Source organism: Chlamydotis macqueenii, chromosome 15 (genome assembly GCF_036417535.1).
Source record: "Chlamydotis macqueenii isolate bChlMac1 chromosome 15, bChlMac1.mat, whole genome shotgun sequence".
NCBI classification, from domain to species: domain Eukaryota; kingdom Metazoa; phylum Chordata; class Aves; order Otidiformes; family Otididae; genus Chlamydotis; species Chlamydotis macqueenii.
The window spans coordinates 5,272,516-5,288,131 of NC_141570.1; the positions used below are offsets into that span (position 1 = coordinate 5,272,516).

A 15,616-nucleotide genomic window follows, 5' to 3' on the forward strand; every position below is an offset into this window, starting at 1 on the left:
GACACACTTGGGTCCAGCACCGCTTTTGAGCTTTCAATTCCGCAAAGATTCAGTCCAGGGATGCTGGGGTGAGCGCAGCCGGTGGTGGTGGCGGCTGCTGAGCATGGGGCCGAGCGAGGCAGGGAGGTTGCCTGAGGGAATCACTTCCAGCAGAGTCCAGTGAAACCTTTTTTTTTTTTTTTAATTTCTTAAAATTTATTGCACAATAACACATAAAGCTTGGTAAATGTTTTTAAAATAGGGCTGGCGTACTCACATCTGACAGCAGCTTCCTTGTCTCCTTTCTCTGAGCTCGGAAAGATCAACCCATCTGAAAGGAAAATACTTCGGTGACATGTTTACTTTTTTCACAGCTTGTTTTCTCGCCTGGATGGGAAAGCCTAAGGCCATCAGCAGGGTTTAAATCACACCAGCCTGCTGGGAGCTGGCAGGTGGAGGTACCCACCACGGCATGCAAGAGTCCCAGGTACTCTCTGCAGAAGTTAAAGATTTCATGGCAGTCAGTGCAGGGGGACAGGGTGTCCCAGTCACCATTTTAGTATTTCAGATTAACTGAGTGTTTGTTGCAGCTCGAACTTGTGCCCCTTGGTATCCATCCATTTGATCTCAGCCTGCTTTTGTCTGTTGGCCCGGGAAACCTTCTCCCACCTCAATCCTGACATTTAGGGATACCATGATCCATCAGCCAAAACTCTTCAATATATAGTGCTAAAATAACAAACATTCAGTAAATAAACCGAGCTTACCCACCTTGTCTGCTCAGGCCACATTTCCAGTCCCTGAATCACTTCTGGGGCTCTTTTCCTGGACGCTCCCAACGTGCCACCCTCCTCTTTGGCAAGAGGACACCAGAGCTGCGGGTACCACTCTCCCTCCTCTCACCCCACTGCCACAGCAAATAACACCTCTATCCTCGCCCCACCACACCCAAGGATGGTGGTTGCCCTCACGGCTCCTGTGTTGCACCAGGGATGCAATCAGAGTTACTTTGCAGCCACAGATCTGGGAGGCTCTAGGAGTCTGAGTTACCTCTGAGGAGAGACCAAAAAGTTTTTAGAGATTGTCCTGCTAAAATAAGGCTGAAACCCGTAGTTCTGCCATGGCTGTCACATGCTTTGCTTCCCAAGAAAGAGAGGTTGCCCCGTCTTATAATGACAACCTTTCCCTTTTGTTCCTAGACGTAGGACTCTTTATGTGGTTGTACTAAAAGAGGCAGTTTTGGCTTGCACCAAGCTGAGTGATCTGCGTTATTCCATAACAGCCATCTACAAAAGTTATCAGAAGGGTTTTTGTTGTGGGGTTTTTTTTGTTGTTGTTGGTTTTTTTTTTTTTTTTTTGCTGAACAGGTAAAACTGTGGAGGCTCAAGAATCAATTTCTGTGCAAACCCCACTGGAAAGGCAGCTGCATGACCGCACTTCCTCAGGGTAGCTGCTTCTTGTAGCCCATGGCCACCCTGATTTGCCCTCCCGTCAGGTGAGCCGTGGTGGTTTTATCAATCTATCTAAGCAGCAGACTCTGCTCCAGCTCCATTTGTACCATGGCCAGACGCCAAGTCAAACCACACAACCAAGGCTGTTGTGTTGACAAGATCATCTTTATCAGCCCAAATCCTAGCCCTGTAGAAATGAAGAAGTTAGCAGAACTCTATTTTCATCATTTTCTGGGATTGGCATCAATTACACTCCTCCTTTAATTAACTACACCTTGCTTTGTATAAAAGCCTCAGTATTTCAGCTGTGATGGATGTCAAGCTGGCAGCTCTGACTAACCCGAGGGGCCTTGTTGCCCTTTCCAAAATACTGGCTTCTTTCTAGACCTTCTCCCAGCCTGATCATAGGAGCAGGTTTTGGGGCTGGGAGATGAAAACGCCCAAGCTGCCCTTCACAACGCAGTGCCACATCCCTGTGCTAAGGTGACGGGCACTGGTGAGCACTGGTGGGACCTCCTCCAGGCATGGTCCCTGGGGAACAGGACCCAGAGGCATGTGGTGGTGTGGACAGGGATCTCATTGGGATTTTTCCCACTCTTTTCCTTTGTGAGTGGGGTGATAATTTGAATTCAGTCCTTCCCAAGTGCCGCTCTCGAGCATTAATCCAACAGGGTGCCTCTGTTTCCATGACCCTACTTCCACCCTCAGCATTACACTCCACTCCAGCTCCATGAGCTGTTCCAGATGTTTTGGAAACCCCCTTGCAGTTTGGTAAAAGCTCCAGAAAAAAAAAAAAAAGATAATTTATCCCAGCAGCCAGATCTAAAGGAGGAGGAGGAGGAGAAGCAGAGGATGTGAAGAGCAGAGCTATGGTTGGATAATCTCTCCCCAGGCTACAATCCACATTAAGTACAAAAGAGGATTGATGAAGTGCTGAAGCAGGTCAGAGCTACCCCAGATTGCTCTTGGAGATGAAGGCTGAAACCCTGCGTGCCCTCTCCTTTCCCATCTGTGGGAGCTTTGCCCCTGACTGTGGCAGACAGGGCATCTCCCTCTGTGCCTGCTCCCCAGCCTGGAGGGGTTGAAAACCTGCCATCGGCCATGGCTGGAGTGGGGAAGATGGATACAGCACATCCTGGAGCTGCAGCTCTGTCCTCAGGTCCCATGCGTGCCTTGGCTTCTCCTGAGCTGCTACTGAGATGCAGATGGGGCTTCAACCCCGCCTCCCAGAGCTGCTCTGTGAGCAGGAAAATTGCAGTCAAGTGTGGATGGGTCTGGGTTGAGCCTTTCGTGGATTAAACCCTTGGCAGAACATGTGGCATGCCCCCATACCGTGCTCTTGCTGCCAGTTTACACCCCTTCCTCTTGCTGAATTCCTGCACTAACAAGTGCATCCCTTCACCTCCCTGCTGAAATTCTCACGCTCTGCTCGATTCCATCCATAACTGTACAGAATTGAATTATGTATAAATCCAACACCAGAAATAGAGAGGGACTGAATCAGCAGCCTGGATTCAGCCTCCACCCAAGTCAGGAGTCACTGGAAGCCGGACCTGCCTCCAGACTTTGTGGCTGGAGCCATCTGCGACTGTAAAGCCAAAATGAAAATAAAGAAGAAACAAAATAACGTGGCATCTCCTCGCCTTGACCAGAGGCTCCCTGGGGCAGTGACTGGCTTTTTGTTTGTCTCAAGAAGAACAATTTTACTGTCTGCAAATGAGGAGCTGGGGCGGGACTGGGGAGTCTCGCTGCACTAAGGGCAGAGAGGAGCAGAGCTCCCAAGGGGGATCTGGGCTCGTTGCTCCTCCAGCTCCAGAAGAACAGGCGGCGGGACAGTCAGCGACACTCATGGCTGTAGGGAAGGCTACACTTCCCCTTCTTCATTCATGGGTAGGTCAGGGTGTGAAGGGTCTGGTAGGGCATTTGGTCCTCTCTGACTGAAACAGACCCTCCCTTGCCCCAGGACATGAGGAGCTGCTATTTAGTAACTTGAACTTGCGTCTCTCGGTTTGAGCTATCCTGGTCACATCAGGAAACAAACGCATTTGGTTCCCTAAATGGGAGGAGGTTTTTTGTGATCGTCGTCATTTTTCGAGTTTCGGTCTTTGTCAGCAGCCCTTCCTCTTCCTTCTTGCTCTCCAAAATAGCAGAAAGCTGCATCCTCCTCCCCAGCTGCCTCTCGCAGGTTGCTGCAACACCCGGTGCTTCTCCTCAGCCACCAGCCCTGCGTAGCAAAGGTCAGAGCCCATGTGCAAAGGACCAAGTCTCCAAGCTCAGGGCTTTGTTGACTTCATGGCCTGAGGCAGATAAGTGTGGGGTCTTCCTGGTGCTGGTACCCTTCGGGTGTGTGCCAGGCCCTGCCAGGCTGAAAATGCCCTTCCCACTCACATCCCACATGTCAACCCACCTTTCTCCCACAGAAAGGGATGGAGAGTGGACCGTACATCCCCTCTGCAAACATCACAGCCCCTTTATGCCACTGGTGTGGCAGTGCAGACAACAGCCTGGTGGCTTCAGTGCAACAGGACCAAGAGAAGAAAGCGGTGCAGGGAGTGGGTCAAATGCTCAGAGATGGAGGAAGGACATGCTCTGGACCCCAGAGCTGCAAGCCTCTCAAGCCTAAACCCTCTTCCTTGACTAAGACCGGAGTTCCTTCCCCACAAATACCTCTAAAACCCCTCTAAGCTCCCTGGAGATCTCCTTGGGGTGGAGTTTATGTTTCCATCAGCAGCTCCAGGAGCCCAGCGTGATGTCCATCCTATTGTGTCCCAGCACTACCCACCGCTGATTCGCCCAGAGGCAAAACTGCTCGTTCTGGTCAGAGGCAGTGCTGTCTCTGGCATGTCTTGCCACCCCTGATGGATGATGGATGGTTGCTTTCCTGGCAGAGCTTCCCGGGCTGGCTGCCTGCTGGGAAGCGGCTGTGCTCGCTCTGGGCTTGGTGCGTCTTCCTCCTGGGTAAGTATTATTCGCAGTTTTGTGTGCCTGGGAAAGGTCACCCAAAGCTGGGCTGAGCAGCCGTCTGGAAGAGGTTGGGAGGTTTGTAACACTGATGGGCTCATCATTTTCTCCTCTGTTGAGCTTTTCCTGCCTCCTTTGGTGCCAGTCACCATCTGACCCTGTTGTAGTTCAGTAATAAATTATTACTACAAACAGCAGGATAAGGAGACAGAGAACAAGATAACCTCCCTCCACCCAGAGCATCCTCCAAACCTCGCAGGTCACCTCCATCCTTACCCCCAGCTCCAGGCTTCTGTTTCCTCCATGTCTTCTCCAAACCCACCTGCAGGCACGCAACTGCGGCTCCAACCCACGTGTTGGTCCAAAGAGAAGGAATCCAGGCTTTGATATGGGGAGCATGGCCTGCCTGTGCCATGCTCAGGCCTGTTGCCATGTGGTCTCTCTGGCCAAGGAGCCGGCATGAAGCTTGCAGGGGAGAGCACAGCAAGAGACAGCCATGCTGTGACTTGCGTGCATAGCTGAGCGCAGGAGCAGAGCACACCGCCAAGCTGCAGCCCCTCTAGTGGTGTGCCTCCTCCTCCCCTTGTGTTTAGGGGCAGTAAATCATTCAACACAGAATAAGAGCTGCTCAGGTTGAAGAAACCTGGCCCTCAGAGATGAGCTCCACCTGGGAAGCCACTGGGAAACACTTCTGAATTGGCAAGAGTTAGCAGCGAGGCAATGGGGGATGGAGGGGACTTCGACAATGCTGATGCTGTTCTCCAGGAAGCAGGAATTCGACATAAAATGTATCCCCTCTCCTCCCGAGGATCTGTCATTGCTTTAGCTTGGAGCCAGAGACCACCATAGAAGGACACGCAGTACACCCACACACTGACTCTGAGGAGCACGGCCCAGTGCCAGCTCTCCTCCTTCCCCATTAATCACTGGGAAGAGGGAGAAAGATGTCTCCCTGGGGAGTTTGGAAAGTATCACTGAGGAGCAGGACAAATCAGGTCCCTGTGTATACAACGGGACAATTGTTTACGGATGATCAAATATTGGCTCTAGGAACTCCAGACAATAAACAACAGCCCATGCCTGGTCGTGTGTTTACCTTCTGCCTGCACCTCACAGCGCTGAGCAGCAGTGACGGGTGAGGACCAGCACCAGTTGTGCCCTGAACCCACCACTCCTTTCCTGCTGGAGCCACTGGTGAGGGCAATGGGACCTGCTTTGGCATAGCTTTACCACCTTCCCCCTGGGGAACAGAGTAAGAAACTATGAAGTCATGGTTCGCAAAGCCTGGCTGGATAACGAGGCAGCAGGTATGGGTACCGACCGGCTGGGATGTGCTGGCTGTCTGACATTTGTGCTGCAGCATGTGTAGCTTCCCTGAGCCAAGGAAGTAGGGGTAGGTACAACCAAAGCTTAGCCACTCTCTGCTTCATTCCTTTCATCTCTGGAGGACCCTGGCTCTGTTTCCAGCTAACAGCCTCGCTGTCCCCGTGAAATGAACACCAGCAAGGTGGCAGCAAGCAGCGCCTGGTGAGGATGCCCATATAAGAGCAAACCGGAGCTCCAGATCACAAACGAAACCCTCCTCTCTCATTTACTCATCTGACCCGGCGGAGCTGGAGCTGATAATGCTGGTTTCCTTTTAAGCAGAGGCTGGTCATAAATAAAATAAACCAGGCGTGCTTTGTGTTTCCACTGTATCGCCTTTCATCCCCACTCCTCAAAGCCGCGCAGAAGGGAAGTCTTGAGCAGCGAGCAGGAGCTGTGCTGGGGACAGTGGCGGCTCCAGGCTTGGCCTCAGTTGCCCTTGTGCTGGCTCACGGTGCTGGTGGGGTTGGGATCACCTTCCTCTTTCACCAGCATGGGGAAAGAGCTGCGACGAGAGGCAGAGATTTTGCTTGGAGTTGTTCACATTCACGGCACCACCTGGGACCAAACCAGGCTCCTTTTCTCATATACCAGCCAAGCATAAAAGCAGAATTTCATACCGGTGGCTGCTGGGGCAGAGAATGTGCCCTCCCCTTCCCCAGCACCAGTGCCTAACTGGGAGGATGGTTGGACACACTAACACATGTCCAAAGAACGGAAAATCTGGCAAAGGCAACGGCCCCAGAAGCCACCAGTGCTGGGGCCATTCCCAGTAGCTCATTAGTGGAGCTGACATTCCAACCAGGCCTGTGAACCTCGGTCCACGCCAGGGAGGAGCCAGGCAGCATGTACCGGGGGGTGTTAGCTTCTTGTGTCTCTCTTGCCGCCTTGCAGGGTGTGATGTTTTTCTTTCCTTGCTCCAGCAAGCTGCCTTGGGATGTTTGGGCTGGGCAGCTGCAAGGGTCCTTCTGCAAAGCATCTTGAGAGAGGCTGGAGTCTCCTAAAGCAAGAACGAGATGTGCAGGCCGCAGAGCTGACCCCCATCCCACAGCAGCAGCGGGTGTTGCATCAGGCTCTTCTAAAGCTAGATCCACGTGTGATTTTTATACGGTTAGCATTTATCTCAGGGATTTGCCTGGAGTCTCCAGCCCTCTTCTGGCCAGTCCCATAAAGTGCAGCAGGGTGAGACTGCAGAAATAAAAAGTTACCATTGACTGGTGCACCGAGATCTAACTCGAAGGGATTGTTTTAAGTTAAATAAAAAGTTTAAGTAGTTTACATTTATAAAGCATAAATAGCTTTTTTTCTCCACCAGGCACCAAGCCCGGAGAAGCATTCGCACCGGCCAGCCCGGGTGTGGCACCGAGATGGCCGGCCTCTGGATGCCGCATGTATTGGAGAGAGATCCCAAGCGGAGGAGCCAGGAGCAGGGAGCTAACGCAGAGCTGAAGGTCTGGGGGAAAGGGAGTTGGGGTGAGCTGGCAAAGCAATGTGCCAAAACCCTTCCTGGGGTCATGTGTTCCCAAGGCGGCAGGGAAGGAGCAGAGGGCCGACTCCCGATTGCACAAGGGAGTTTTAGGAATTCCCTGGAGGAACTGAAATGGCTGCGGAGGAGGTATAAATACTGCCAAGCAGCAGAGAAAGCAAGTCTGGAGAAGGCTCGCACAGATGCATGCGCCGGGGAAATCGCAGCTCCTGATGTGGTCTGGTGGGGGATGGCGCCAGGAGACCCATCTGGATTTGGGGTAACCCAGACTCACCCTCTGAGAAGGACCTGAGCCTTCCTGGAGCACACAGCCGATGGGCAATGCCCAAGAGGCTCTGCTTGCACCTGGGCTATTGTTTCATGGTATGTTTTTTTTCTGCAAAGCTATTGTCCTAAAACAAAGAGCACGGGGTTTTAGGAAAGCCAGTGAGTTGCTCTGGTTCCAGAAATGGAGGAAAGGGCCTGAGTCCTTGGGCTGGAGGAGGGAGCCGTGGTGCTTTTCCCACACAAGGGTGGTGGCTGGATGGGGATGTTCAAAGAAAAAGCAAGGGACTTTGCAATGACAACATCTGCATCCTCACTGCTGTGCCCAGCCTGGCTGGTGGTTAGAGCCCACCACTAAAAATACATAATTTCTTAGCTTAATCTTAAATTATTCCATAAGGCTGCAGGTCCGGAGGCCACTAGACTAGTCCCAAGTTAGCCAAACGTGACTCCAAGAGGAACCCGTCTCTGGCAGCATCCCTGTGGCTGCAGCCACCCTGCTCCAGCCGTTGAGTACCAAAGCAGCTTTGCGCACGCGAGTCCACCGGCCACGTGGAGCTGTGGGCCTGGAGCATAGGCCTGGCTTGTTTGCATTGAGGTATTTAAAGAATGTGGGTTCATTTGTGATCACAGGGTTCCAGTATGTATATATTGCTGAGGTCCAGTGGCTGCTATATATATGTGAGTGAGTACATACATGGGTGAATTTTAACAGGAGACGGGGCTGTGCAGTGATGTACGAGGACATACGTAGCAATATAACATGGGCATGGGCGCAGCCAGGTCTGGACAAGGCAGATACAGGACAACATGTACATACCAATGTGTGAAGAGTGCACCTGGAGTAACATCCACGGTGAACTGCAGAACCAGGCAGTGCAACCACGAGAAAAGTTGGTGTACGGTGCGTAGGGGCAAGCAGTGTGTTCAGGTCCTGAAAGCCCAGGCTGTGTGTCTGGAGACATCTAGAGACTCATGGAAATAATCACAAGTCCAGAAATGCGCTCGGTGTAGTGCAAGGGAGCCTGGCGTGAACATTCCCGTGGGAAGTGTGGCGCCGAGCTTCTCGCTGAGTGTTTCTGCCACTTTGTGGGCAGCAGGAAAAAGACTTTGAGACAAATGACCAAGAGCAGGACATGGATAGCAACACATTAAGGAAAGGAACAAACTCTGACGGTTGTATGACCAAATGGCTGGCAAATGCATAAACAGGTCTGCTAACGCATCCCCTGCAGATAACCAGCCATCGGTTGATCATCTCCTTTCCTATGCTAGACTCCCTCCACTTTAAACTGTATCAGTCTTTCCCGTATCCCAGTGGCACATAATCTGTGTGTTTAATTTCTTTTTCCAATTGTCACCAAAAAGAGGGAAGAGTTACGGCATTAAGAGCTGGCCACCCAGTGCTGCCTCCAACATCTGAGATTTTAAATGTATTTCCGGTCCCTTCCTCCTTGCTAGCCGGATAGATGGCTTCTGAGCAGCAGCACAACAGGCAGAAGGCAAATAAAGGTGCACCTGTAAAACCAGTGGGTATTTGGGTACCATGTACTGGTGAAACATGTGTTTGCATCTTCCCACAGCAACCTTTCCTGCTCTCCGTGAAACACCAACAGGAAACAAAGCCTTGAATTTTGGGAAGCACTGAGCATCTCAGAACGTGCTGTCCCCAAAACTGGAGCAATCGAAATTCCTTCTTTCTTTGAGAGCTTTCCCATCTCTCCAAACCTGCCTTCACTGGCTTTTTTTGCTCTCCCACAGAGCAGCCCTGTGGCTCCCAGTGCCATTTGGCCTGATGCAGCTTTTTGCAGCAGGGGAGCAAATTCCATTCCTGGTGCTGGTGGTGGCACCAGCAGAGGCTGCGGTGGGAGCTGGAATGAGACTGAGTGTGGCCGGGCCATCACTCTGCCAGGAAAGGCTGTGTGCACAGATTTGTTTTTTGGTTTTACTAGACAAAATAAAAGGCTACAGCAGCCTCTCCAGAGGTCGTGACTCACGCTGGTTTCTGCACCGCGTGGGTGAGATGCATGAAAGGATCCGGTATTTGTCCCACCACGGCTTGCTGGCCAATCCCACCGCACCCCGACCTGCCCTGTGGTGGCCAAGCCTTCCTCAGTCTGCTGATTTGATCAACACAATTATGATAAACTTGGCACAATTATTTAGCTTGCAGACCACACCTTTCCTACGTGCAGGGCTGCAACTCTGTCTGGTTTTGCCCACCACCATGGTGGGGATCTCAAAAGCAGCCCCTTCTCCCTGCAGTCCCTCGCCTGGCTGGCAGGAGAAACAAGCAGAGGGGGATGAATTGGGGGGTGAAACACAACTTTGGGTTCAGGCCATAAGCAGGGGAGACATGGGGCTGGGCCGACTGGAGAGGCCAATGTTCAGCATCCTATGGCAACCTAAGGAGGGATGGGTGGCCCTGCCACCACCACCTCAGCACCTCCATCACTGTCTCACAGCTCGTCCAGATGCTCCGATGCTCCCCAGCACAGTGCATGACGGGCCAGGAGCTGAACAAGGAGACCACGGCAGAGCTCAACTTCACGGGGCTTGGTTTTGTAGGAGTCCAAATGGGCAAATCCCAGCCTGGGACTTGGCTTCTTCAGCCTCGAGAGAGGCTGTTGGCTTCTATGTCCACTGGATTGCATTTTTAATCATCTGCCAAGGGCACTAGAGCCTGGGATAGTAGCTCTTATTCTGCTTATCTGCTGGAAATAAAATAAACACATTAAATAACATCAGCACTACGGCCCATAAAGTGAGGAGGTTTTAACCGCGAGAGCCATGGATTCCTGTAGGACCAGCCAGGGAGCATCACAGCCTCCAGTGCACGCCGGGATGGGGCCAGTATCTGTTCTTCATGCATTTATCCTCTGAAGAGGTGGGGGACACACAGCCATCCCTCCCTTCCCCGGCTCAACTTTACCCCGCCGTACGTCAGCACATGCTGACTGTCGGTATGAAAACCCCCATCACTGACATTCGTTTCACATTACCCATTTCTTGGTGACTTTCCATGACAGGAAATATCAGACAAAGGCTCCCTTGCCCTGCTCCCAAATCCCTGTATTGTCCCCAGCAGGGAGGGGAAACGCAGGGCTGGGACTTGCTGAGCTCAGCACAGCAGCATCCAGAGCCTCTCCGGCCTCGGGGCGCCGCGAGGTGGAAAAGCGGCTGTGACAGAGCTGGCATCAGCTCATTTCAGGCCAGGCTCTGACCCGCAAAGAGTGATCAAAAAGGAAAACAGGGAGAAAAAGAAATCTCTGTTGGTCAGGGTGCAGATGGGCCCCCATAGAAGCCACCATTTCTCCTTTGCCACTTCCCTTCTCTCTGGGCCTTGCTGTGGATGGGACTCCCAGTATCTCCACCAGCTTTGGGAGTCTCCATCCTTCCTTCATGCACTAAACACATCTGTCCCCCCTGGCTCACAGCCTGAGTGTCCATCCGTCCCGTCACTGCTCCATCACATCACAGCTCAGGACTGCCCGGCTGCCACTGCCTTTGCGCAGGCAGCAGCGGGGCTGGATTAGCACGGCACGCATGAGCGGGCTGACCTGCCGGGTGGGCAGCGGGATTTGCTGCTCCCCGTTTCCCAGCCGTGTCCCACAGCCCGCTCTGAAAAGGAGGCCTCAGCCCGCTGTTGCTGCTAATCCCCGTGCGTGTGGGCTGCTGGCCGGCGGCCCCAATATAAACCCCTCTGCCTGGGCACTCGGCCGGGTCTGCGGCGCAGGGGCAGGCGAGCAGGATGGCGTTGCGGGTAAGTGCTGGGGACAGGAGCTGGCACAGCCTGGTCTGTCTGAGGGGTGATGGTGTGGAGTTAAGGCAGTGGAAAAAGGAAAGTGGCCCAGGGCAGGGGGGGTTGGAATTAAACGATCTTCATAGTCCCTTCCAACCCAAAGCTTTCTATGATTCTATGATAAATGCAAGAAAGGTAGAAATCCTGAAAGACGTGGGGATGCTACTTGCAGTGCTGCCTCTCTATTCCAGTCCAGTCCAGGCTGTTGCAAAGCTATGAGCCTCACGGCTTTTGAGAAAGGGCAATAGGACAAGTTTTTCATCTTGATTATACCAGGGCTGGTCTGGGGTAACGCTGCCCTGATGGCAGCACTTCTGGCTTGGAAGGTCTCAGCTGAGACCAAAATGCAGCCGGTGCTTTAGCAGAGGAGACCTGTGCTTTGCCATTCATCTCTGCTGGGACAGCCAGCAGCAAAGAGGGAACTGCCGTTTCCTGTGCATCTGGTGTGTCTTCTGCTGAGGTAATAATGACAAGCTAAGGGCCAAGGCAAGGCAAACCTGGGTGCTGCCATCGCCACTTGCTCTTTGAAAACATATCATTAGCTCCATCAGCTCTGTGTTCCACAGGATTGAACAGTGGTGTGGTCAGAGCCTGTGAATGTGCAGTATCCTAAAGCCACCTTCCAAAATTAGCCAGGCATGAGGTTGGCCATGGTCACGTCTCATCTCCTCTGCCAAAGCATGCATATCCCAAAAATGCACTGCCCATGGGAAATGATGTCAGAGAAAGAAACAGAGGAGTGAAAGTCATAAGCTGTAGGGTGGGAGAGGCGAGCATGCAGCTGCCAGTGGAGATACCAAGGCTAGAGAGATTTTCCCAGTGCGAACAATAAGTTTGGGAGAGGAAGATGCTCAGAAATGCAACATCATTAGAGTGCTAAAGAAAAGTGGGGTGAAATGTCAAGCAGTTCTTATTAAAATAAGTTACTTAGTAAAACTATGAATTATTCAAAAAGGAACATTTTCCAGCTCATTTTATGCAGATTTAACCTTGGAGATGGGGGAGCGGACAGAACGGGGGATCAGCCAGCAGCCTGTGGGAAGGGTCACCCATGTAACACTGGGTGAGGATGGGCTGGATGCCACCTTACGGCCATTCCTTGGTCAGCCCTTGTCTTTCACACCATGCTTCAAAGCATCACAAAGTTTTCTGCTTTGGATTTTGTATTGCCCAGGCAGGGAGGGGAGCAGAGCCTCTTTGTGTCCTGTTGACAATGAAGGCATTCAGTTTTTTTAATAAGAGCTTTGGCATTTTTCTCTAAATTGATACAAAATGAAGTTGCTACAACATCCAGTTGATGAGGTGGGATTTGCTGCCCCTGAGGTCTTTTGTAAAGAGCTGAGTGGGATCAGGGAGCAAAAAAAAAAAAATTTATATATAAAATACTGAGAAAGACAGAATAATCTAAGCCCCTGAGATTATTTAGGAGTGAGAAAAAGGCAGGAGCAGAGAGTGTGCCTGCATGGGAAGGGAGGAGAAATGAGAAGACAATGAGAGGGTGAGAAAGACAGAGACGTGTAAGGGATGAGCAGGGCTGTGCACCTTTCCCACCTTGCCATGCTTCACCGTCACCTCCTCCCTGGCAGTTCGAGGCCCTGTACCCAGAGGGGATGTGTCCTGGCTGGAGCGTCGTGGTCAAGGGTGAGACCAGTTCCAATACGAGCATGTAAGGACACGCTCCGCCCGCAGATCTCCTGGCTCGTGAGAGCCAGCAGCATCACTCCATGGCTTTCCATCACTTTTTTTCTCTCACCATCTTAGGTTTGAAATTAATCTGCTCTGTGATCCTGGAGACCAAATTGCTCTCCACTTTAACCCACGCTTCTCCAGCTCCAGAATTGTCTGCAACTCCTTCCTCGCCAACCACTGGGGGAAGGAAGAGGTCAATAACACCTTCCCCTTCGAAGCAAAGGAGCCATTCCAGGTAACCCTGTGTCACCTCACGGGTATCCTCAAGTGGGACAGGAGTGACCCAGCCAATATTGGGGTCCTCCTCATAGATCTAGCCCTGCCTTTTCTATCACACCGTACCCAGTAACATCCCCTCTCTGGCTCTGGCTCCTGTTAGCATTTCTGTTCTGTTGTACCCTGATTTGCTCCTGCTTTACACCCAACTCTGGCACAGGCGTGCAGAACTCCAGCAATAATCCCTGGATGCCGCATTTGTTTTCACGTTAGGTTTTGCATTATCACCAGTTTCTGATGTCACGAAGTGAAGAACTCAATTATTCCTTCCTTTTGCCCAGAATGGGGTGAGCAGTGCATGTGTTGGCTCTGGCAGGATTTGAAGTGGGCTGTAGATGCATCTGCCCGGATCTTAGCCACTCACTGACATGACAGCAGCATGGCCCAGTGAGGATATGTGGCCACATGGTGAACCTAACAGTCTCTCTTTCAGGTTGAAATCTACTCTGACCAGGACTATTTCCACATTTTCATCGATGAAAACAAAATCTTGCAGTACAAGCATCGGCAGAGGCAGCTTTCATCCATCACTAAGCTGCAGATTCTCAATGATATTGCCATTTCTTCAGTGGAAATCACCAAACGAGGTCTTTAGTAGAGACCGGAGTCGGGACAATCTGCAGACCATTCACCCGTAAGCTCTTGATCCAGTTGGAGACCATCTCCTCCATTTCTCCACTCAACACATGCCATCATCAGACAGGGAGATGGCAACGCATGTGTCATTGTGGAAGGGATGGTCATTCCCACCACATGCCACTAAGGCAGCACCCAGCCATGTTGCTAACTGTAGCCCAGATCATCGAAGACCTTCCACCCCTATGCCTTAGGGTGCACAACGGGATTTTTAGGTCTTAACATCCTTGCTGTTGGACAGCCTGACAGATCAGGTCTGCCTCGAGTAGTTGGGACACCTGAATGTTACCCTAGAAATTGCATTTGCCCCAGAGCAAGGTGTGAATTAGCGCTAGTCCTCAGCTGGCCACGTGGTGAAGGATGTCATGGGTGTGGATGTTAGGGATGGAAAGGCATGTTTCTTTCCAGGAGCTGGGTAAAAATGCTACCATACTTGCCAATAAAATCAAACAAGGAAACCCCTGCTGAAATGTCTCTCACTGGACAGATCAATCAAGATATTAATTCCCTGCAAGTCTCCAGGCACATGGTACGGGCAAGGCAGGAGGACAGAGGCTGAGCGTTGGTTGGTTCAGCACTGGTAAAATACTGCCTTTTAGGTTTGAGGGCTAACATAAAATGAAGGTCCTATGTATGTAAATTGGGTGATAAGATTCAACTTGCGAGATATTTCTAGAGATTCCTTTTACCAGTTGAGAGATGTTTGCTCAGCCTGAGTCTCACCAACTCCAGGCTTGTTAGACAGGCCCTAAGAGTGATGTAGCGGGTCAGAAAAGGGTAGAAGCTTAGAGACACATAAAAGCACATGGTGCCTTCATCATGCACCAGAAATGCAGCTGGACTCCAAACAAAAGAATCCAAGAAATCAGAGTCTGGAAATTATGATAAGTTCAGAATGAACACAGTGTGGATAATCTCTGGCTTTTCTCTTTACTCTGCTTTCTTGTTTTCCTTTCTCCTCCATTTCAGTTCTCTTTCAAAATGGAAACAATCTATTTGTCCCTTGCACTCTCTTCTCTTTTCCACCCTCTTCCTTGGAACACAACATACCTCCGACTCCTTGACCAGGCCACAGCAGGCTAGAAGATGTTATTTTTACTTTGTTTTAATTACGCGCATCATAAGAAGCGTAATGTCACAGTGTTAAATTTGAACAGGAACTCACTCCAAAAATGCAATTACAGCTGCCCCCAAATCACCCCTTTGTTCCTCAGACATAAGACAGACCACATTCCTGATGCAAAAGGCAAAGATGATCCCACTTGCCAGTCCCTTCCACCAAGGAAAAATCACTTGGTAAGAAGTCAGTCCTTGCCTTTGGGTGAGATCTCTGAAGTCACAGCTTTGCTCCAGCCTTTTCTCAATGCTTGAATTGGCCATTCCCAACTCTTTCCTCTATTTATAGTCTCAAGGACTTATGAGGAAGAGGTGACCACACAGCCAAGTACAACACAGGATGCCACAAAGCTGACATTTATGAGTCTGCTAAAAAGTTTGTAATGTTTTTCCAGACGATAAAGAATACTAACAGGAAACCATCCTGCTCATGTGGCAAAGAGCACAACAGGAACACAAAATAGTCCCAAATGGTACCTCCTCCCTTCAGAAAGAACAGAAAACGTGGTTTGGAAGTGGCCACTGTCTTGGTTGCAAGTCAGAAAGGCTGGAGATGGTGAGATTTCCTCTGGCCTGGAGTAAATCCATCAC

General features: G+C 51.1%; 1 protein-coding gene across 1 annotated transcript; it reads left to right on the forward strand.

Annotated features, from left to right (window-relative positions):
- Nucleotides 1–11,257: 11,257 nt before the first annotated feature.
- GRIFIN (galectin-related inter-fiber protein) lies at nucleotides 11,258–13,868 on the forward strand. The gene is made up of 4 exons (XM_086760298.1): nucleotides 11,258–11,269; nucleotides 12,895–12,974; nucleotides 13,070–13,232; nucleotides 13,707–13,868. Exons 1-4 carry the CDS (start codon nucleotides 11,258–11,260, stop codon nucleotides 13,866–13,868), a joined length of 417 nt encoding a protein of 138 aa, XP_086616424.1.
- The last annotated feature ends 1,748 nt before the right edge of the window (nucleotides 13,869–15,616 follow it).